Raw genomic sequence first — 23164 nt, 5'->3', positions numbered from 1 at the left:
GATGGATGTGCTGCGTTATACCTCAGAGCTAATGTAATTTTAACAGCCGCTTATTTCAAGTTCTGTGCTGTCCTCTTACTAAAAGGAATGACTTTCTAGGCTTGCTCAAGGGATTATGAATTTGGGTGGAAATATGAGGCTTGGCACAAACTTTAAAGTAAGCAGGCTTACCTCAGTGTGTGTATCAAGGTATCCAACAAAAAATCCTGCTTGGACAGTTGCAGGGTTCCTATTTTGGGGATTTTTCTCGTGCGGAAGTGAGCAGGGTCTGATGTAAAAATGTCCTTGGTCCCCAGTGGGATTTGGAGGAGAGTTATAGTGTATAAGCTGCCAGGGTGTACAATATGCCATGGACCTGATTGTTTAGCCTTTGAGGAGGCTGATGAGAGACTTACTGTGGTGGAGCAGGTTATCCCATATCCTTTATCTTTAAAACTTTCTTTCATTCCTCAGAGGCTAAGCTGAAGTTCTAAAAAACTTGAGTCTTACTTAGCCTGGGTTTTCTGCCTTCTAATTGATTAGAGAATGTTTTCAAAAATGCTGCTGCAATCCTGAATGCGGAGAGAGGTTGTTCTTATAGAGGCCTTCAGGCAAACTATGAAATTGTAATAATAGATTCAGGGCTCATTGCTTTTCTTTGAAATAGCTCTAAAAATGATTGAAAGTGATAAGGGACACTGAAGCAGAAGAAATTTGGATTCTGAAACGTGGAATATTTATTTCAATGGTGGAAGCAAGCCATTAAAATATTAAGCAACCTACTTTCTGGGATCAAAGGGGGAGTAATGCAAAAACAATAAACATGGCCCTGAAAGTCACCAGTGCTAGAGCCCTCTACTGACCCTTTTGCCTCAGTGCCCGGCTGGATCTAGTGACTACTTAAGTCTAGTTAGCACCCTGTATGTGTGCTGCTTGGAGGACACGTTCCAGTTGCTGGACTATATGCAGTCCTTGTCACAGTGCTGGCTCTTGAAGCATAATTCTGGCCACAAAAAGCTCCTTCAGAGTGAACAAGTAACCCACTAGGGAAGGGGCTTGTGTTATAGGCTGTTGTCATGGAGTGATGCTCTCGTTCCCTGCAACGTTCTCCTTAGGAGACTCCTGTGAACTGCTGAAGAGAAACCAGGTTTCCTCTGGCTGTGTGCAGGCAGCTGAAGACATGACTCTCTGCAGATGGCATGCTCAGAGGACCTGAAGCAAATCTCCCATTTCTCATGGTCCTGAAGGAGAAGAAAATCCAGTATTCAGCCATTTAGAAACAATCCTGTTATGCTATGCAGCATTGGCATGCATGTAACAAAGAGAACAAAATTTTGAATGATGCCAGGTATGCTGCTGGGTTACAATAGCATCCTTAATTTCTGTGCGTGCACTTACATGTCTTTTTATCACTTCCAAAAGCTCTCACACAGCTTAGGTAGCGATAGAGAAGGCCTCTTGTGCTGTGACCATTGGACCTCAGTCTAGCAGAATTATGTTCCAAAAGTGATCCAAAGACACTCCAGAGGACTCTGGTTTGAGTTGGGCAAACACCTTGCCAAGTAAAACTGAAATTGTCATGCTGGTTTTGGTGCACTGCTCCAACTTCGGAGGAAACTAAGGTTTGCCAGCTCTCTTGAGAATCATTGCTTGACATGCAGCAAACTTAAAAGGACAAAAATAGCGTTACACCTAACTTGAAATTCCAAGGTGCCTGACAGCAGGTCCACTGAAGGAATCGTACTCACATGAATTAAGACTAGATTAATCCATTTCTCTTGAGCTTTGGTTGAAAAAAAAAAAAAAAAAAAGGCAGAGAGGGCTACAACTCAAGCAGTAGGCTGTTTAGAGTACAGCTGTATGCTATTTACTATTTAGGTTATATGCAGGATCTAGTCATACAGGGGAGTATGAGCATCTCGGAGTGGACATCAGACTGCGATGAACCCAGTGTTGTGGAAGATAAGGTTGGCTTATCTTGGGAGAATTGTTGAGAGAGCTGGTCCTAGTTGGCATGTCCTTCTGTGTTACTGTGGTGCTGAGGGCTTTGATGGATGGAGGCTTCCGTAGACTGAATGGCAGCAAAACCTATGGCAGAAGATGGTGCCAAAGGATTTACAGCCTGGATGTGAGATAAGATATATGGCCTTCATTAAAAAGGAAGAATGAGGAAGCAGTGAGATGTTGATAAGCATAAAGCAAACAATTGTTTTTGCTGTCATTGCTATTCTAAAAATATCATCCATGTGACTAATTAACGAAGACTATGACCTACCCCCTAACGGACATGGTATCTAGTGTTGTAGTATGTAAACACCCCATACAAGCACAGTTGGAACATCAGGTAGAGGTAGCTCCCAGATAAATTTATATGCAGGTAGGGAAGAAGGAATAACAATGAATAAGGAATCTTTTGCGATATCCTCTGTATGTCAAAGGTGTTATTTCCTATGCTTTTGCCTGTTGTGTGCAAATAGTAGGCATTTCAAAGCCACATGCAGAAGACACACAAGGAACTGTACATGTGTGAAAGAAAACTTGGCTCCAAAAGATCCTTGGCAAAATGAAGCAAGTAATCCAAGCTGTTTCCTGTGATCCCTTCATTATTCAGCCAGACAGCGGATCTTTTTTTAACCAGTTGCATTAAAGTGTAACTCCTGCTTTAGAGAGGCTAATAGTTGTTTGAATCTAGCTTTGGTAGCTGTAGTTACCATGACTTAAGCAGGACTAAGTCCAGATTTACACTCAGAGTGTAGAAGAATATAGGGGCCCCAGTGGGATGGAATGCAGACAGACACTCTGCATCACCAGGCAGGACCTACATGAACTGCTTCTGGTAGTGGTGACTCTTCCCCTGGGAAACGTGAGCCTTCCTTCCAGAGCTGAATAATGTTCTAGCTGCTATAATCTAAAGAAATGCAAGCCTTTAGTAGGTAATGGTAAGATTAAGTGTCTGCAGAAATAGATTCAAAATAATTTCTGATGTTTATTGACCAAGTCATGATTCCTTGACTGTTTTTCTGGAATCACAGGCCTGAATCCAGAGCAACGTCTGCATTTTGTATGGCTGCCAGGGGGTTGCAAGTATATGGCGGCATAGTTTTTTCTTTCTTTTTAGCATGAGGGTTGAAGGATACTAGCAAGGTAGCCTGGAGGAATTTGCACACTCTTCTGTCTTTTTGCTTGTTGCCTGAAGGAATGTAATTCACTCCTAAGCCTGCTGTAGGCATGCAGTTGCAGTGAGCTAAGTTAGTAAGTGAAATCCTTGCCCATCAAGACCTGTGTGCATGTGTTTAGCCAGTGGTAAATCTAAGGTTATCCATTCCTTGGTAAAAGGGGTGGGAGCTACCTTACATCCAGGATTAAATGTGTGCTGGCAGCACTCTCCACTTTATTTCCTGATCGGTGTAAATTCAGTCCATGGTTACTTGTTTATTAGTTGAGGGGGTTGTGTATCCCCTGCCAATCAGGAAGAGGAGAATGTTCTTGGACTGGGATTGGACTTAGAGGTTTGTCCTGCTCTGAACTGGACCTCTGTAGACCCTGTAACTTCAAATATTTGACAGTATCTCTGTTGAGCTGCCTTGTGTGAAGCGTGGCACAAGATAGTGGTGTTTCCTCAAAGAATTGCATCACCTCTCCAACATCTTTGTGTTACACAGTATTTTCAGAATTGCTCCTGAAGTATTTGGAAAGAGAAAGAACGCTTTATTGCTCATTTGTGTTATTTTTAAAGAGCTCAATAAAAAAGATGCTGCAAAACGTCTTGGGTCAATGGCACCTCTGACAGCTAGTTAGTCCAAAACTGTGGAAGTTTAAGCAGAATTTGCATCAACATTAGTCTTTGCGTCAGGTGTCTTTGTGTACTTCTGTCAGCTGCAGTGCACATAAACTGGTGTGAAGTGTTTGTATAAGCGCTTGTGGACTTGATTCTGTTTTCTTCTAGTTTGTGAACTAAATAAAGCCATGGGGATTCCGAGAAGGTGCAACGACATGAATGAAAATAAGGAGTCTAAAAAGCACAAGAAAGTCAAACTGTTTGAGTTGCTGCAGCTTTGGGTTATGGTGCATCTTGTCGCAGCAAGCAGGAGAAAAGCACCTGCTGGAGGGCAAGGTTTAGTCAGAGTATGGTTTTCTCTGTCTGGAACCACAGAGCCATGTGGAGTGTCTCTCTCACCCTTGGATTTAGTTTAGATGTACAAAATTCCAGCACAGTTGACCACAGAATGTATCAGTCTCTTGTTAAAGGCATAATGGTTTACTTAGTCTTAATTTCCATTGATTGGGCTTTTCTCCAGCAAGAGAACTTGGCATCCTCACGACGAGCCTGTTCTTAAATTGCAAGTTTATAGCATCAACCATTCAGCTGCAAAGTGTTGGCTTGCTGATCATCTTGTTTCTCTTTGGGAATATGAAGATATAACAATTTTAAATTTGGCTTTCTTTGTCTTACAGTTAGACTTTAGAAATATTTGTCCGCCTCAGAGTTCTTGGCCTGCCTTACAAGAGGCTTTAAAAGTGACAAGAGTCATTTACTGCGGGGCTCCCAAATAACACAGCCAAAAGCTGTGGAGGTGAACACTGTAAGCTAATGCTGGTTTTGTAAACCTTCTATTGGCTGTAAAAAGGTTAGCTTTATTGGGTTTTTTCCACTTTATGCCAAGTGAAGATTGTAGGAAGTCTGAAGATTTTTTCAGAAGATCATCGAGTCATAGAATGGTTAGAGTTGGAAAGGACCTTGAAGATCATCTAGTCCCAACCCTTCTGCCATGGGCAGGGATGCCTTCCACTAGACCAGGTTGCTCCAAGCCCCATTCAACCTGGCCTTGAACACCTCCAGGGATCGGACATCCAGAACTTCCCCAGGCAACCTGTGCCAGTGGCTCACCACCCTCGCAGTAAAGAATTTCTTCTGAATATCTAACCTAAATCTCCTGTTGCAGTGTCAAACCGTTCCCCCTCGTCCTATGGCTCCATTCCCGGATCAAGAGTCCCTCCCCAGCTCTCCTGGAGCCCCTTTAGGCACTGGAAGGGGCTCTGAGGTCTCCCCTTTTTCGCCTTCTCTTCTCCAGGCTGACCCCCCCCAACTCTCCCAGCCTGTCCTCCCAGCAGAGGGGCTCCAGCCCTCCCAGCATCTCCATGCTCGTCTCTAGACTCACTCCAACATCTCTGTGTCCTTCTGATGTTGGGGGCCCCTGAGCTGCAGGCAGCACTGCAGGGGGGTCTCCCCAGAGCAGAGCAGAGGGGCAGTATCCCCTCCCTCACCCTGCTAGCCACGCTGCTGGGGATGCAGCCCAGAATGTGGGTGGCTTTCTGGGCTGCCAGCAGACATTGCCAGCTCATGTTGAACTCTTCATCCACCAACAACCCCAAGTCCTTCTCCTCAGGGCTGCTCTCAATCCATTCTCTGCCCAGCCTGGATTTGTGCTTGGGATTGCCCCGACCCACATGCAAGACCTTGCACTTAGCCTTACTGAACTTCACGAGGTTGGCACAGGCCCACCTCTCCAGCCTGTCCAGGTCCCTCTGGATGGCATCCTTTCCCTCCAGCGTGCTGATCGCACCACATAGCTTGGTGTCATCTGCAAATGTGCTGAGGGTGCCCTTGATCCCACTGTCCATGTCACCAACAAAGATGTTAACCAGCACCAGTCCCAGTACTGATGCCCAAGGAACGCCACTCATCACTGGTTGCCAATTGGACATCAAGCTGTTGACTGCAACTCTTTGAGTGTGCCAGTCCAGCCAATTCCTTATCCACTGAGTAGTCCATCCATCAAATCTGTGTCTCTCCAATTCAGAGACCAGGATGTTGTACAGGACAGTGTCAAATGCTTGCACGAGTCCAGGTAGATGATGTCAGTTGCTCTTCCCTTATCCACCAACACTTTACTGACATTGTAGAAGGCCACCAAATTTGTCAGGCACGGTGAATTTTATGTATTAGAGGAGTACTTTTTTCCTAAATGCAGACCTCAGCATTTATAGCCACTGACACCTGGTCTTGACTAGTTGGAGAAATTAACTGGAAGTAGACTGCAGGCTGTCTAGCTACAGATGGAAAACTTGCTTTGCTAGAAGGGATAATGTGTCGTCAGCAGAAGTGTGAGCCTTCATTTTGGGACCCTTTTATATCTTGCTCTGGTAGAGGTGAAGAATGGATAGATTATAGACTATTCCAGTTGCCCCAATTCAGTGCCTTTGGAACTGAAAGCAGAAACCGTCCTTCTTTTGTGGGATAGAGTGGGTTTGTTTTTATGATTGTAGAAAAGGTAAGAAGTTTCCCTAAAATAGATGTTTAACCTTCTGCTGCTCATGAACTTCAGGTTGTTCCCCTTGTGTGTTAATAGATGCGTGGGAACTCATAGGAAAAGAGCTGTAACTTCAGATGCTTGGAGTTTTGTTGCAGAGGGCATAAAGATGGGACTGTTGGTGGGAGAACAAAGTGAGGATAATGAAAGGGAGGAGGTGCAGCAGGAGCTGAAGCCATACTGATGTGAAGAACTAAAAAGCACTGCTTACCTGAAAAAAATGCCCATACAATTTAAGACCAGCAGAACAACAGTTGCAAAAGCAAACACTTAAACAGGATGTGCTGTTGATGGGCATGTCATAGAAATGAGCTAGTGCTTTTTAAACTTTGTTCTAGCAAATGCATCTTCAAAAAAAATGCAAGATTTCTCAGAGCCATGGAAAATGACAGGAGTTTCAGATGATGACCTACATACCTTATGGGCTCTATGGCTGGATCTCATTCCCAGCTGCCTTGCTGCAATAGCAATTTTAAGTGATGATCAGCTTTTGTTTAGAGGGGAAGAAATTACCACACTTTTAAAGGCTAATGTAGCTTCTAGGGCAGTGTCCTGTTGCAAGTGGGGTCTAGCTAGAGCTTCTGTGTTGGCAGAGGCTGAGAGCTGAGTTTTCCCTTACACGTTAAGTGTGGTGTGGCTGTCTTATCTAAAGGCTGGAAGAAGGTTGGTTAGGGTATAACTTGTGAAAGTATACCTAGCCTCACATACCTGCTACCAGATGGTTCAGAAGACATGTGAAATTTTAATGAGGTGCATTTTTTTTGAGAAGTGGATATATGGTCTAAAGCAACATACCTTTCACTGAAGGAGGAAGTTTTATGGTTAACAAAGCTTTTCCTTCATGTGTCTTCTGGAGACTGACGTAACCATTGCTATAAAGTCAAGTGTGGTTTTTTATGCCTCACCATATAAAGATGACAAATACTTATTTTGCAGGCCAGATCTTGGAATTATTTGGACTGTTTGGCATTGATTGGACTGGAGTGCCTGTCATATTCAAGGTCTCAGAGTTATTCCATACATCTGAGAGGAAATTGCACCTGGGGTTGAGCTTTGTGTCTCTGTTGTATCAGCTGGCAGTTTGGATGCAGCAGGGGTTAAGTTTCTCCTTTGAGAGCAAGTCCTCATGTACCTCAACCTTCATCTGTTATAAGACAACAGTTTTCCTACTGTCAGTGTGGTCTAATGAGTTTATCAAGACCTTGCTATTGGTGTTTCCTTGGTCCTCTCTGATACACATTTGCTTGGAGAACAAGTAATGATTTCAAGTCCTGGTCTGATGAAAGGAAGGAGAGCCAAGAAGTAATCTAGAGCTATTAGCGTCTGTGTATGATCAAGTCTCCTCGGCAATCTGTCCCTTACAATCCTGGAGAAAACAGGGGTGCCTGTGAGGTTTTCTTTAAAGAGGTGCATGTGGTATTGGGTCTTTTGTGCAATGAGAGCCAGAGAGCTCACTGTTTTTCCAGATACTCTTGTATGACTCTATGCAAGAGTCCTCACTGCATGTCATCTAAGGTTGCTTTTGGACATATTGGGGCCATACAGGGAAAGAATGGCTTATGGTATCACAGAGCAAGTGGGTAAGGCCAAGGCTTTTACTGAATGGCTGTAAATGAAAACCAGGTGTGAGCAGAATAGGGAAGGAAATTTGTATGACCTGCACAATGTGGTCTGCATGCTTGCTGCGCTGCTAGGAAGTGAAGTAATGCTCTTTGCAGCCAGGCTGGGGTTGGCTGTACCAGGTGTGCAGTTCTTGGGTGAATCTATTTGTGGCAATTGATTTGCATTTGCAGATCTAAGGTAGAACAGAGTCAGGTCAGATGCTTTTTCTTTCTGTGGAGTGAAAAAACATCTTCTCAAATGTTCGTCTTTACTTCCTCAGGCTGCAGATCAATGAAGTTTCTATTAAAGCTGGAATAGTTATTTGCCCTATAAATTTTTTTAATTGTAGTCAATGAATTAAATAAGCGATGACACATTTATTTTCCAACTCTAGGAAGGAATTTTTTTCCAATATTAATATTCCAGTGTTCATAGAAGTGTTTATGCCAGAGGGGGCATTCAGTGCTGAAAGATTCCGATTAGCCTAACTTTTTCCTGGTTCTTGCAACATAAAGAAGAATAATCCAATCCCATTATAGTCCATGGTTTATGGGTGATTTTTTTCCTGAGGAGCAAAATTAGTTTTTGTCATTAGCTGAGGTGTGAAAAATTAGCCGGAACAGTCAAGATGTGGACCTAAGGTGTTTTACTTTTCATAGTCTCTAGCACAGAGGAAATGCTAGAGAAGTTTAGTAATCTGTTCCTTCAACTGCATTTTATTCTCAAAATACACTTGAGCTAAAAACTCTGCATAATGGTATGGCAAGTGAGTTGGTGGAATTAATCTAAAATCTACTGTGCAGAGAGACAAGTCTTCACTCACAGAGGGTTTATTTGTTTAAGGCTGTGCTAAAGGTCTAGCATAACTGTCATACATTATTGCCAAGTGTAGCCTCAAACGCTTGCCTAGAGTGAAAATTATTCTTCCTATTCAAAGTAGGAAATGTCATTTACACTTTATCTCCTCAAAGGGGGAATATGGCAGTGATTGTTAAACAAAATAAAAAGAAATTACTAGCTGAGCAATGTGTAACAAAGTGTTAGGCTGGGAAAACTACCATAGCAGCAGTTAAACTAGTCTCTCCTGTAATATTTGTTTCTGTAGATCAGGAAGCGTCCTGCACCATTGGAATGAAATATATCATTTTGTGGAACATTTGGCCCGCAAGTTCATAAGGTAAGAAGTGCTGCTTTGCAGATAACGGAATGAGGAGGGGTGTGTGTGCCAGTGGCTAGGAGACCTGTTGTCAGTCACAGGCAAGTAGCACATGCTACTTTCCACCGGGGACCGGGTGGAGAGAGAGTTGTCAATGCTTTTCTCAGATCATCCCATTGACTGCTTTTCCCCAGATTTCTGTCATGTAGGAAATAGGGGTAGAAAAGCAAATTGTTCCCTTTTCTCCTGCCTGGCTTCCATGGATCAAATCGTATTTTTGTGGGGAAGGAATCCTCTTGTTTCTGAGATGGCTGGCTACTGCCTGAGGTACAGAAGTTTGGCTCTGCAGGGAGAAGCCTGAGGCTGTAGCTTTCAGGCACTGAGACTGGACGCCTTGAGACTGGATGAAAAATCCCCCTAGGCCAGTGGGTGGAATATGTTATGATAAACATAATTGTCCTTCCTTCATCTCCATGGTGATACCAGGATGCACTTAAGCCTTTCTTGCTTTAGCAATCCTAAGGTCATGATGCAAATGCTATTGACATCTTTTGGAAGGATTCCTCATGGTTTGCCTTGACTAGGAAGGCCCAGGGCAAAATGCCTTTTGCTGCTCAGTCCTGTTTTTCATCCTGTTGAGTTATAATCTGGATGGCAATCTGAGTGCCCTGTGTGTGTGGTGTGAGGTATACAGTAAACTGCTCTGGACCACCAAAATAATTAACTTTTTTTCTTTCCTTCTCCAGCCCTCAGCTGAGGATGTCCTTCATTGTTTTTTCAACTAGAGGGACAATTCTAATGAGGTTAACAGAAGACAGGTAAGAAGAGGTTTAAAGGTGCACAGCAGCTTTTGTGTCCTTGTAGCTTCCTTCGCCTTTCTTGCTCAATGATTTCCAGTCCACTGTGAGCAGTCGTGACACCTTTGTGCTTCTCAGTTTAATTGTTTGAATTACCTGCCCATTTTCACCTGTGACACTCATTCTGCTAGAATGCGTTAAGGCCTCCTAAAGCAGAGGTTGCCTCCTTACTTTTAACTTCTAAAAGCCTTTCTGTCAGCAATTAGAGTTTTAACTCAAACTGCTTTCTTTGAGGGAGTCTACTTTCCACAGATTTTCAGGCCCTTGTTAGAGAACAAGGGCCTTGTTACCTTTGAAATATCCTTAGGGAGTTTCTTCTGCAAACAAATAGGTGAGAGTCCCTTCCCATAAAAACAAACTTGAAAGCTGTAGGTGATAGTCATACTCTTGAGGTAGAGGTGAAGATGATTTCTTCAGAGGTCTGAAGGTGTATTATAGGCAAACAGTATTTAGGATGGATTACAAAGGTGTATATTTTTTGGCAATGACAGTTTGATTGCCATGTTTCTGAAGCATGTTCCTGTCATCCCCTTGTAGATCCCCAAGTTAATCCCAGTAAAATCTATGGGATGGATTTAGTTTTTTTACTCTGACTTCAAGGAGAGCTGGATGAGGTCCCTTAATCGCTCTTGCTTCCTCTGTTAACTTCATTGCCACGTGGAGCAAAAATATATGTAACACATGTGAAGGCTGTATAAGTCAGCATGTGTTTCACATATTGGATGTCTATGAAATTGCATACCAGAGCAGCTACTATAGAGGAATGAATAGGAAACTGGCTGCTTTCCTAAAGAGCAGTCCATATGCATACCAGCCTTGACAAATGGCATTAAACCCAGCCATCCTAAGCATATCTTGCCACTTACTGCAACAGTAAGTATAAAGAGAACTAGCCCTATCTAACTTGGTGCCAGAGGAAAACCTGTTCCCTTTTTCTTCCTGTCTCCCACCCTGTGAGCACACCCCATTGCAAAGATCTCTAGTATGTTAAGGCTCTAAGCTATGAGACTTAAGTGTGAGGACTGACAAACATGGTGTGGACTTCATGTTGGGCTTTTAGTTAACAGTGGCCTTTCCTAATAGGGAAGCTGGAGTAGTGGCAGAACCTCTTTTACCTTGCCTATGCCTGCATGCAGTGTATCAGCATCTGAACATGAAGACTGAGGATGCTTAGCATCTCTTTTGGAAAAACTCTGTGCATCTACTGGGACTGGATTGACAGACTTTCCAGACCTTTGCTGTGTATTTTAAAATGTCAGCATTCATGTTTGAAAAACGGTTCTGATCACAGGAAATGTTGTGGATTTTTATGATCAGCTTTGGTTTGGTGTGTGCATGGGTAGCTGAACTGAAGAAATATCTGTCCCTAGCCCATCTATGATATACAGCTCAGTGCCTAAGTAGTTTGGGATATTGCAGGTACCAAATAAATTCTTGAATGTTTCATAATTCAACCTATTGCAAAAGCAGATAATCCCTTCTCCCTGTGTGAGTTACTGCTCTGTGGATTGGCTAATATTAATGCACCATTGCAATCAGCCTCACAAAGGTGAGATAGAGTATGTGATGTCAGCGTGGTCTTGCCTGCAGTGAGGGAATCTATTTGCCATGAAGATTGTATAGCTTGCTCAGAGGTACACCCGACAAATTGCAGGGGTTTATGTTGGTATTAAAGACCTATGGCCTCTATTTGGCTTCCAGAGTTTGGTGTCTGCAACTCAGTGGAACAAGAAATGGGTGCCCACCCCATTTAGCCTGCACTTGATCTGTCCCTCTGCCTGGGATTTCAGATGGGAAAAAAAAAAAAAAAAAAAAAACAGATACCCTGAATCCTAATAAGCTGCTGGGAAAGGCTTGAATGTTCAAGTCGGTCTGAACAGGAACTGAAGGTGTAATGTCCACATAAACTGGAGTTGCCAGGGTGGTTTGAGATTGTGTCATTTCTTGTGGCTGATTGCATTTGTCCAGTCAAGGCAGCAAGTGAGGAAAGTGAGCCAGGTGCAAGTCAGCTGCTCTGCTTCTGCATCAGAGGATTGATTGGTTTTACACAGGGAATATTTATTTAGAAAGAAATGTATGGATATTGACCTAGAAGGGGCTGCTGCTGTGAGGCTTTCCCCAGGCTGTGGGAACACTGGGAGCCCATCTGCTCAGTTCTCCACATCCTTAGAGAGGTATCCCTCCAGACATTACCTTAGCCTAGAAGATTACCTCAGCCTATAGAACCATTGGGTTAACTCTGTTTCCCCCCTCGCTGTACCTGGTTGTGCCAGGCATGTCTTCCCCTGGATATCAGCTCCTGATAATTTTGATGTTGGGTCTAACAACGCATCTGCATTTGTTTCAGGGAACAGATACGCCAGGGTCTAGAAGAGCTGCAGAAAGTCCTTCCAGGAGGCGACACATACATGCATGAAGGATTTGAAAGGGTAACTAGATGCATGCTCTAGTGCCTCTAAACTGTGTCTGGGTGCTCCTCGGGGAATGTTAAACAAAGGAATCTGGTTACTAATTCTCTGGTAGGCAAGTGGGGCCGTTTCCCTTTTATGCAGTAGGTATGCTGAAGCGTACCCCTTCAGTGTGGAGCTGGTACAAGGGAGCTGCAAACGCTACTACTTATCTTGCTTTTTGCCCTCAGCTTCTCTGGGGGGAGCTGCCTTTTCAGCTTTGGACAAGGCAGAAGGCTTTGGCATTGCAATCCCACATGGAAACACGTTCAGGAAGGGTGGAAAGCTGTCTAGAGACCGGCATGGGTGCTACAGTAGGCTTGTTTGGGTTGGGTGGGGGCTCAAGCCATGGCTCCCGCCTGTTCTCCCTGGTGGGCAACTAATGCTGTGCAGAAGTTATTGCCTGCCCTGATCTTCTCCTCCTGTATATTTTACAAACGCAGGAGTTCCTCTAAACCTGAACCCCTGAACCCCCTCCGACTTTTGCACTGCATGTGCACTTGGGGGGATTGTGGAACTGTCTGCCTATTGAAAATGCATGTGAACACACACCAAAAATTCAGGTGACCTGACAGAGATGGTGGCTCCTAACTAAGAGTCCAGAACCAAATCCCAGAGTTTGGCGACTTCCAAAACTTTGCAGGAGAAGTCCAAACAACCAAATTTAAATTCAGAAGTGAAATGAAATTCATAAACCAAACATGTTCAGGGTGGCCTACTCTTCAATTTTGAATGGATGCATATGAAATGTTTGCCCTTCTACCTTGCAGAATATGCTTGTGCATAGATCAAGTGGGAAACAGAAGCATAAGAATATCTCTCTGCAGTTGTTTTATTTGCAATTAGAGCAGTTGATCTAAAGATGATGGGAATATTTATCAAAGGACCCAGGATGTTTCTCAACAGCAAGGTGAATATGATTTTCAGATAGCAGAATAGTGGGAGATTACATTATTGACCAAAGGCCTTAGGGTTGGTTTGACTGAGTTATGCTTTAGATAAGTCCTTGAAGTAACGCAATCAAAACCATAGGCAAGAAATTTGTTCTGTGAAGCAGATGTCGCTGAAAGCAGAGGTTATGTGCAGACCACAAACATGACATCTTCACTGCCATCTTCTCTGTCTTTCTGGTGCGTGTGTAGATGCCCACAAAGTATTTTTATTAATTTATTGCTAATAATCTTCTGATTTAATTTCAGGCAAGTGAACAGATTTACTATGAAAATGTTCACGGTGAGAGACTTTCTTGATCCATTGAATGTTTTTTTTTTCTCTTTCTTTTTGACTGATAACTTTAATAGATTGGAAATTCAGCTTCACTTTGGGAAGGGTGGGGGGTGGCTCCTAGTCTTACAGAAATGCAATGCTCTTCAGGGTAGTTTTTCCTGAAAAGGAAGAAGAACAGGTGGAGCTTTAAGTATCCAGAGCTGGAATGAACGCGTTTTGGGTCAAATTTGAGAAGCCAGACTGACTGAGGGTGCCTACTTTTACCAAAACTGTCTGGTACCTTATTTTCTTTTTCCTTGAGCACTCGGGTAACCATTTCTTCTTCCTTCTGAAATATTAGTATGTGGAAATGCTGTTGGGTAAATTTTTTTTCAATAATCACTTAACTCATACTCATACCTAATAATCAATTAACTCCAGTAGTAAGGGCAGACAATTTAAAAAACGTTTGTTTTCTCCTTCCTTGTAATTGATGTAAAAACTTTCTGCACTGCAAAGCCTGAAGTAGAAACACAAACATTGCTTCTTGGAAGCCAAAAGATAGGTAATCACATGTTTGAGTACCAAGCCAGTCCTAATGGTTTTGCAGGGCTACTCACGAATAAAATGAAGTAGTGACTAAGTGCACAGCTTTGGGACTCACCTGTAAAGTATGACTGCATTGGAATGGAATAGATATCTAGAACAACTAGATTTGGGATTGATCATGCTTGTACATATTTGATGTAAACGGGTTACCACTGTACGCAAGAAGCAGTGGACAACTGGGTCCTCAAGTCTGAATTTTGTCTCTATTAGTTCTCTGTGTGTTTGTCCTTGCTGCACTAAAAGGAGTGTTTATACCACCTGCAGTAGGTCCAAAGGCTCCTGCAGTAGTCAATGGAGGGAGAAAGGAATCTCTGGAGGTCACTTGGGCTCCTAAGTTTGTACAAGAAGTGCTCACTTTTCTCCATTTCCTACAGAAAGAGCATAGGCACTTGAGTTAGGCATCTGCAGCATGAATGACCATGCATGTTAGTTATTGTTTGTCAAGCACTCAACTTTCTTGTTGCATTATTACCACATTATTCAAAATGGGGGATTTCTAAGTGGCACCAAGAAAATTAGGTATCAGATCTCTGTTCTGCAGTAATTGAAGAAGTTGCTTGTTTGGAGTTTTGTCTCTTCAGCAACAGCTTGCTAAAGGCACAGCTACTCATAATGTCAGGAAAATGACCTACATGGTTGAAGAAATTTAAAGGTTGATCATTTACACACCTTGACATACTTAGCCTTTATCTTTCCGTGACAGTGCTTGTGCAAGATGTACCTTACAGAGCTCCTTCAGATCTGTAGCAAGTCTATTGTCAGAATATGATTTAATTCTATTTGGCTGTGCCTGAAAACTAATACAAACTAGTAAAACCCAAGCTATAATCAAGACAAGGGGAAGACTGCAAGGTTTAACTATGTTGCTGAAGTATGTTATATAGGAAGGTTGAAGACTTTAGGCCATCTTCCTGCCATATCTGTTTAAATCCCACTTGAGCTTTTTATCACAAGCTACAAAAAAAAAAAATCTCTGGATTTCTTGAATTGACAGCATTAATAAAATCAGGAAAAAGCTAGGAACACTTTGCATTGGTTTTTTTTTGATGGCTGCAGTCTAATCTACTGGTCTGAACTATTGAAATAGTTATGAGGGGCTGTCAATTAAAAATCATTGTTACATCGAAAGAGTGTGGTATAAAACTGGTATTTGAAGGCATGTGCCTGAGTGGAAAAAGTGTGCAGAAATTCATGTCTTCTGAAAACTAGTTGGCTGAAGGGAGATAAGGACATGGGTTTGATGTTCACTGTTTCTGGTTCTTTAAGTGTGCTAACAGGTTGCTAGCAGGATGTTTTCTAGGCTAGTTTTGCAAATACAACTCAAAACAAGGGACTAAAGAAGTTTGTGTATTTAGGTTACAGAACTGCAAGTGTCATCATTGCATTGACAGATGGAGAACTTCACGAAGACCTGTTTTTCTACTCTGAGAGGGAGGTAAGTGTGTTACACGTTTTCAGTCAGGGAGAGAGTGAAATGTCTGAGCTTGCTGCTTTGGAGACAGGGAAAACCTTTTTCCCCAGTAACAAATCTGCCCTTTGGTGCTCTTTAGACATCAATTTTAAGGATAAACATTAACAGCAGCAATGCTTCTGACTCATCAAAACTAAGACTGAACAGGAAAGAAGGGAGGTTTCGAAGAGACTTCGAAGATGGTATTGTTACATGAATTTCCTATGGACAGAATTTTTCCTCTTGATCTGTCCAAAGTGCAGCTTTAAATCCAATAACAACAAAAAGAATGGTTTTGTAGAATAAAACCAATTTTGCTACAGCACAAACAAATGTCATGAATTTAGAGTTCTCCTCCTTACTGTTCATCTCCTTTTCTTCCCTTCTGAAATCAAAAATCCACAAGAAAAACAAGTTTGTTTTTAGTGGTGAATGAACAAGTTGAGAGGTCAGAAGCTTTATGTTTGGTTTGGGGAAGAACAGTTAGTGAGCTAGTAGAACGGAGATCCTGAGCTCAGCCCTTACACTGTGAATTGCTACAGTTGTTGGGTTTAAGTTTCTCTGTGTAAAACTGGAACGATGCTTTTCTTGTAAAGCACCTTGCTATCTAACAATTTGAACTACTACAGCCTTCTGATATGATCTGACTTGCTACCATCTTTTCTGGGAATGGGTTTTCAATCAGGTGTTCCTGTTCTAATGAAGTACAATTAAATGACTTAATTCATATTTACACAAGCAAGAGCATTTAAAACAGTTGCTTTTTGAATGGTTAATGCAACTTCATCTGCATGCCAACGAAACAGCCTGGACATATCAAACCTGTGGATGCTCTCCCTTTATTAGTTTGAGACGCTGTGTAAATAGTGGGAGTGATACAGTTTTGTAGCAGATAAATGAAATGTCTCTTCACCTGTTGATATCATGAGTCCAGGAGCATGTCTGAAACAGAAAATGCCAAAACACTTTAGGTTACTTTTGCACTGGGATGTGTCCCAAATGATGAGAAGAAAATCAATTTAGTCTGTCTTAGATCTGTTGGACAGACAAATGTTAGGAAGTTGGAGTAGCTAGGAAGGTAAGCTAATTAGCTTTAAAAAACCCCACCAAATACCTTGGGTTTTGCCTTACTAAACAAGTAGCTACTCTAGTAGCAGATAAAACCTGTTTTTGCAGAATCACAGAGGAAAACTTTTAAAGCTCTCTTTGGACAAGATCCCCCATAGCTCATTTTACAGAGAAAGACTGAATTTATCATTAAGGCCTTTCAGAAACCTGCATCCCATCACATTTGCATCCATGTCATCCTACCTTTCCTTGTTCCAGGCTAATCGGTCACGTGACCTGGGAGCAACAGTATATTGTGTTGGTGTGAAAGACTTCAATGAGACCCAGGTAAAGGAGACACTGGTTGTGTTTACTGGGGTATTTGGCACAGGTGCATGTTGAACATAAGCACACGCTCCTGAATCACTTTCTCAAGACTTCTCAAGTGGCCTTGCTCTCCTTCTGTTGACTGTTTGACAGTCTAAAGTGACTGCCTGAAGTACCTTGGTCTGGGTGTTGGGTTTGAGCCCCTTTCTGTCTAAATCTCCATACGTGGAGAACTGTCCCTCTGTCTGCGTGCCACAATGACTCTTGCTAATGGTGGAGAAAAGCAGATGAAAAGACACATGAAGAACAGCAAATTAGTCTGGCTTAAGCTGTAGGCAGAAGGGGGGACTTTTGTTTTGCCCAGGAAACTGAGGTATTGCCATATAACACTTCAGTTTCAGTCCAGCTTTTCTTTCATGGGAAAACTATGCTGTAGAAAGCAAACTCCTCTATTAGTGACACTAATATTTTACCGTGTTCTCCCATTTGATCGTCTGATTTCTAAATTTATCATCTGAATGTTAGTATGTCTGTGAATTATCTTGTGCACCAACCGTAACAGTTGACATTATATTTTTCTAACAGGAAAGAAACCCTTGTACAGCCCCTAAGTGAAATATTTACTGAATAGAGCTTTTCCAGGTTTTCAGCTTCCTAACAAAGCTTGAAACACCGATTCAAAAAGGAGTTGAAACAAACTTGGTTTAGAACAATCTCCTTTGAATCAAAACCAGACACTAGTGTAACCCAGAGTAAATTATAGAAAAAACAAGGAGGGAATAAAAATGGCAGAGACTAGATCTAAAGTAGCAGATCTCAAAGGCAGCTGCTACTTGAAGTCATTTAGATGCTGAAGAAATTAACTGGAATGAGATGACTGCGTCTGAAGTCCCAGAATGCACTAGAAGGAAGACAACTATGGGGATTGAGTTGAGAAAACTGTAAACATCCTGGTTTACGGAAGCTGCTTTATCTTGGCCAACAAGCAGTAAGCAGATTTACTACCCTTCTCGGGGCAGGCAGGGGAAAGTTGCCTGGAGTACTTCTCTGGATACAATGCAGGAGACTGGCAGTTTGGTGTTTTGCTTGAGAAGTGGGAGTTCCGAGTGAGATGAGCTGTAAAGGTGGAGCCAGTGGGGTTTAGGGAGGAATGTGTGGCTAGTCTGCTGCCTCCAGTTTGCAATGCTACAGGAAACGCCAAAGAGGCCTGCTGGGTTGATGTTACCTCTGCCATGGGAGAGAATTACTATAGCAAATGTTGGCCTTGCAGCAGTAAAACTTGATTCTGCTCCAGCAGATGCATGGAGAGCTCATTACTTCTGAATTGGGCTTGTATTTTTGCCTTAACCCTTAGCACGCTATTGACAAGCGAACCTGTGTGTAGCTCTTTACAGGTCATGTCCTGATTCCCTTTACCTTAGCATTGCCTCACATATGGTCCTCTTTCTTGTCGTGTAGGCTTCCAAATGCTCTTCTGCTCCCTTTTTCCCCTGGCTCGGAAAATATCTCCTGTTACAGCTCCCCGCTTTCTTCTTGGCTCTCTAATGGTTGAGCCTAGGACAAATAGTCAAATCTCTGTCCTGACAGGAAAGGTGAATCAGGCCTCTATCTCCAGATGGGGTATAATTTGCATTAGTCTTCTCTGTATGTGAAAATACTGAATCATTTTTATTAGTTCCCTGGTTTAAATGATGTATATGATGAAGTGTTTTGCTGCGTTAGTGGCCTGTCATGTTGATGCTGTTACCTGTTTTGGCTGGGGAGTTACTGTGCTGCGTTATTTACAATCATGTGGGAGATGGATTTTGCAATAAAGATCATTAGGCTCTGGGCTGCTGAAAGCCACGTTCTGTGTTGTCCTCAAAGTTAAGGGAAGCCTTTTCTGATTCCCAATCCAGAGCTTTCTAGAATCAGTCAGGCTGAAGAGAGAAATTTTCAGCACTTGACAAACTATAATGCACTAGCAATCTGTACAGAGTACTTGGAGTATTTGGTTTTTTTACTTGCAAGTGGATGAGTCTGGAGAAGTCTTAATTTGCTGCCTGCTGGCTAATTTATCTCATTCTTTGCATTTCTCTTTTATTTACTTTTACCGCTCCGTCAGCTGGCAAGAATTGCCGACAGCAAAGATCATGTCTTTCCAGTGAATGATGGTTTTGAAGCCCTTCAGGGGATCATAGACTCTGTAAGTATTTTTAATCATGTGTTTGGATGCGTGCATGTTAGTTTCTGTTAGCTTGTGCGGTTGAAGGTTTAGTTTTCCTGTGATCACAGGGACCTGCTGACTGCTATTAAATCACTTAAAGGTTTGGTCTGAAAACCAAAGTTCAGAAACTGACCTTTGCTTGTACTAATATTGCTACTTTAAGGTAGAGTTTATCAACAGGTCACAATACAGGAAGCTTAGAGCCCAAATATTATCTTTGTATGTCTCCCTCCTTGATGGGAAGTAACTGCCCGAAGGGACTAAGTACATGGTGAGAGTTTATAAAATGGCTGCCACAGACTGGGACAGCAGAGATGTGTTGGAGCACATTCTGTATGAAGGATTAGGGCACTCTTTGACCTCTGTCTTTCTCTTAGCATCCTTTCTGTCCTGATGGATGTGCTTTACTGCTCACCTGTTTAGAATGGGGGAAGGGATCCTGGTATGTGTGCCAAAATCCCCAAAACTCAGCTTTCTACATTTGCCCTCCTGACAAATGGGCTATTTTTATTCTCCTCCAGTCCTAGGTTTCCCAACTCAGATGGATCAATTCCTGACCTTTCCTCTGAGGTTTGGGGCAACATACAAGAGCTGGCCCATTCCTGAGCGGCTGGGATAAGAGTTAGCAGTTCAGCTGACAGAGGGAGGGCATGGATTGGTTCCTTTCCCATGGCTTGCTTACAAGTCATGCAAATGGCTCTGTGGTCTTTACTGGCGAATAAGGATGCCTGATGAGCATCCCTATTTGTAGCTCTAAAACTTTGAGTGTCCTACTACTGTCTCACCTAGGACCAACGCTTGTCTTGACCAAGCAGGAAAGGCAATATATAAGAGGATGTGTTTGCCGTTTTCATTATAAATGTAAAACGTGCCAAGTGTTCACTAGGAAAAATATGTTTTCAGGTAACTTTCAGTATTTTTCTGTTCCTTTTGCTGAGTCGTATCCTATTACTGTTCTAATTAGATTGTTTCCCATGGCTACAGAGAAGGATGTGAAATCCTTTTGAGGACACGTGTTTTGTTCATTTTGGTAGAGGCTTTTTAGTTGATAAAACACAGATGAAATACAACTTGAAGCTGGGCAGGGTAGGTTCACCAGGGGGGTCTCAGATTTCTGTGTTTACAGTGGTTACACACTATTCTGACCATGTAGTACCAAGCAAAACTGTTCCCTCAGCGCAGGAAAATTTTCCCTAATGCTCTCGCATGTAGATGGAATACAATCCCTGGCTTATTGGTTTTCCTGACACTGTCCAAGTGTGGGGCTACTGCCTCAATTCTCTTGGACAATCAGGTGTTGCATGTCATTTAAGAAAGCAAAAAACCAGCAAAAAACCCATAGTTTGCTTCCCAGCCCTGCATTCCCTTTGCAGCTGTTTTTAATGAATTCCAGCAGCAGTACTGACTCCCTTTCCAGTTACACGTAATGGAATGGGAAGACTTCAGCCTCCAGGAACCTAGTCAAGAACTGCTTCAGTTGACTGGTGCAAGATTTACCAGTGCTGCAAAGAAGGGTCACGAGGAAGTGTAATTGTACAGCAATGAACCTCTGACCTGATCACTTGCATTTGAGTGACGCAGTTGTGATAGGTTGGGTAGAAAAGAGAGGTGTAAAAGGAATGAGAAGAAGGACATTAATCACTGTAGGATAACAAACCTCTAGATTCCTGTTCTAGCTGGAAAATAAGTTCCCTCATTCCTTCTTTTCTTGTCCTTGCAAAGCACCTCTGCCTTAAAGCAAACAGGCAAAGGATTTGTGTTCACAGGAAAGCATTTTAATGTTAAAAGGGCCATTAGATTTGGAAGCTTCTTTCAATTCCTGTGTAAGAGGATAGCAAGAGTGCTCAGCCATGTGTGGAGGGGATTGGTTAGACTACTAGCTGCTGGTTGATATAACAGGGGAAGGAATGAGAAAATGATGAACCTGGGGGAGATTTGTGTTTGAAATCAGGCTAGAGATGTGAAGACCTGGGTTTGTTCTGGTCTGCAGTGATTTGGTGTGAACTGCCTTGTATTCCTGATGAGGCGGCCTGACCCTTCCACCCTCCCCCTGTCCTGAGGAGCAGATTTGTTTTGACCCTCTGTGTGTGCAGAGGCGGTGGACTTAAGTCCCTCTGGAATGAGAAAGAGGGTCAGAGCTGGGAGTGGTGGAGCTTGAGGCTGGTCTCGGATGGGTGTCTACATCTGCTGTTCAGGGTGGTTGGTCTGCAAGTGTTCCAGTACACCTGCCCTTCCTTTGCCATGGGAGCCAACAAGTTTTTAAGTTAGCAGCTGCAGGGAGATCTGCTCAGTGCTTTTCGAGGACTGTCTCCCACGGAGCACCAGCAATCTATCCAGGCTGTATCCTGGAGGCTATGTTTGAATGAGCTGAAAATATAGTGCCATGCTGAAGTCATGCGTAAAAACATGATTCTTAGTGGGAGGTGAAGGTATTCAGTACACTGTAGGTTTTGGTCCTTGGAACCTTTTGGTTCCGATGCAACTTTTCTTGGGAAGCAAACCAATTGCTTTTTCTCCCTTAGTGAAAAAGCCACTGCTAAAACTCCCCCTTCCTCCATGTTTAATGGGGGTTTTGAGTTTATTAGGAGGGAAGAATCTGGTAGAGAAACAGACATCTGATTGCTATAAGCTGGGAAATGGGAGGAACTGAAGTAATTTATTAAGTTTTTCTTTGCTGTGAAAAATTTCTGCAGATGATAACCTGTCAATTTAAAGCAAATGGAGCAAGTCTTAGAAGGAAAACCTGAAACTCAACGTCATCTACTGCTCAGTATGTCTTTGGTAGGAGTGCTGGAGACGATGGAACATGAAGCAACATGAAAGTCAGGATAGGATCCTGTCATTGATTTGCTTTGAGCCTTCAACAGAAACTGACTGAAACAGCAGTCGCTTGGAACAAGAATACTCCCTGTTCCTTGCCACGTGTTAAACAGTGGTACTAGCTTGGAGATTAGAGGTGTAATCATGGTCCCTTAGAAAGGACTCTCCGAGTGAGCTACAGGAAGCCTTGTGAAACAGTTGTGATGTATAAGAAATGTAATAGTATGAACTAGTTTGTGGGACTGCCTCCTACCTGTATAAATTGTGCAAATGATTCATCCTTTTAAGTTTAATTTCCGGTGTACTCCTTTTGGATCATCTTGCAGTGCTGTCCACCTGCCCTCAGTATTTTTCAGGTTTTGCCTCAGCTCTTGGTATTGATATGGCAGTCCAATGTACTCCTTCACCTCAGGAAAATTTAGCTTGGAAATGCACTGTTGCTGAATACTTCTATTACAAAAACTGCAGCGCTGGGTTTGCGTAGGGTGGTAACTTCTGTAAGAACTTGATGTGAGCACCTGGTAGATGAAGTATGAGAAATGTGGTGATGCTTTTCTGTACTCATCCTGAGCTAGCTGTTCAAACTTCACTTGCAAGTAGATAAACTGTATATTCTCTGGTGCAGGGAGAGGGGCTGGGACTCCATGAATCCAGGGAGAGAGATGAGAGACATTTACTTCCCTTTGCAAGACACATCCTGTATGGGCAAAACCTGTAATGTACACAAAATGTCGAAGTCAGCTGTCTGCATTACTGCTTACATGTAGCCTGAGCTTTACACGCACACTGCCCAGGGTGAGCAAGCTGGGCTCTCTAAACCTCTGCAGCCAGTAAGGAAGGATGGGATCTCCAGTGGGCAATTTGGAGCAGGAGCTTCACGTAGATATTCTGATATGTCTTCTGTCAGAGCCAGGCTTTCTACATAGGCCAAAGAGAAAGTCAGCAACTCAAGCCTCTTGGCTGGGGTAGCTAGCTTACCCACCTAAACCTCCAGTCTCAACTGTATAGTGTTTCTTGTTACTTTTAGTGGTATACGATCATGCTGTCTGCTTCTTTCTTCCCCCAAATGCATCTTTAAAAAGGACTTAATATATTTTATTTTACTTCACTCATGCAGCTATTATTGGACAGGAAACACTTGATAAAG

At 42.8% G+C, this 23164-nt stretch overlaps 1 protein-coding gene across 1 annotated transcript in view; it reads left to right on the top strand.

Annotated features, from left to right (window-relative positions):
- ANTXR1 (anthrax toxin receptor 1) overlaps positions 1–23164 on the top strand; it is a gene marked incomplete at its 3' end in the record, with an annotated part of 107201 nt that overhangs the window by 1571 nt on the left and 82466 nt on the right. Inside the window, exons 2-8 of the mRNA XM_009892974.1 lie at positions 8998–9069; positions 9795–9866; positions 12253–12334; positions 13552–13585; positions 15523–15602; positions 16944–17012; positions 19096–19176. Of these exons, the coding sequence (XP_009891276.1) occupies positions 8998–9069; positions 9795–9866; positions 12253–12334; positions 13552–13585; positions 15523–15602; positions 16944–17012; positions 19096–19176 (490 nt within the window). The remainder of the gene's footprint in view (positions 1–8997; positions 9070–9794; positions 9867–12252; positions 12335–13551; positions 13586–15522; positions 15603–16943; positions 17013–19095; positions 19177–23164) is intronic.

Source organism: Charadrius vociferus, unplaced genomic scaffold (assembly GCF_000708025.1).
Source record: "Charadrius vociferus isolate BGI_N301 unplaced genomic scaffold, ASM70802v2 scaffold1339, whole genome shotgun sequence".
In the NCBI taxonomy this organism is placed as follows: domain Eukaryota; kingdom Metazoa; phylum Chordata; class Aves; order Charadriiformes; family Charadriidae; genus Charadrius; species Charadrius vociferus.
The sequence above is the reverse complement of the archived record's forward strand: the minus strand, read 5'-3'. Positions and strand labels throughout refer to the sequence as shown.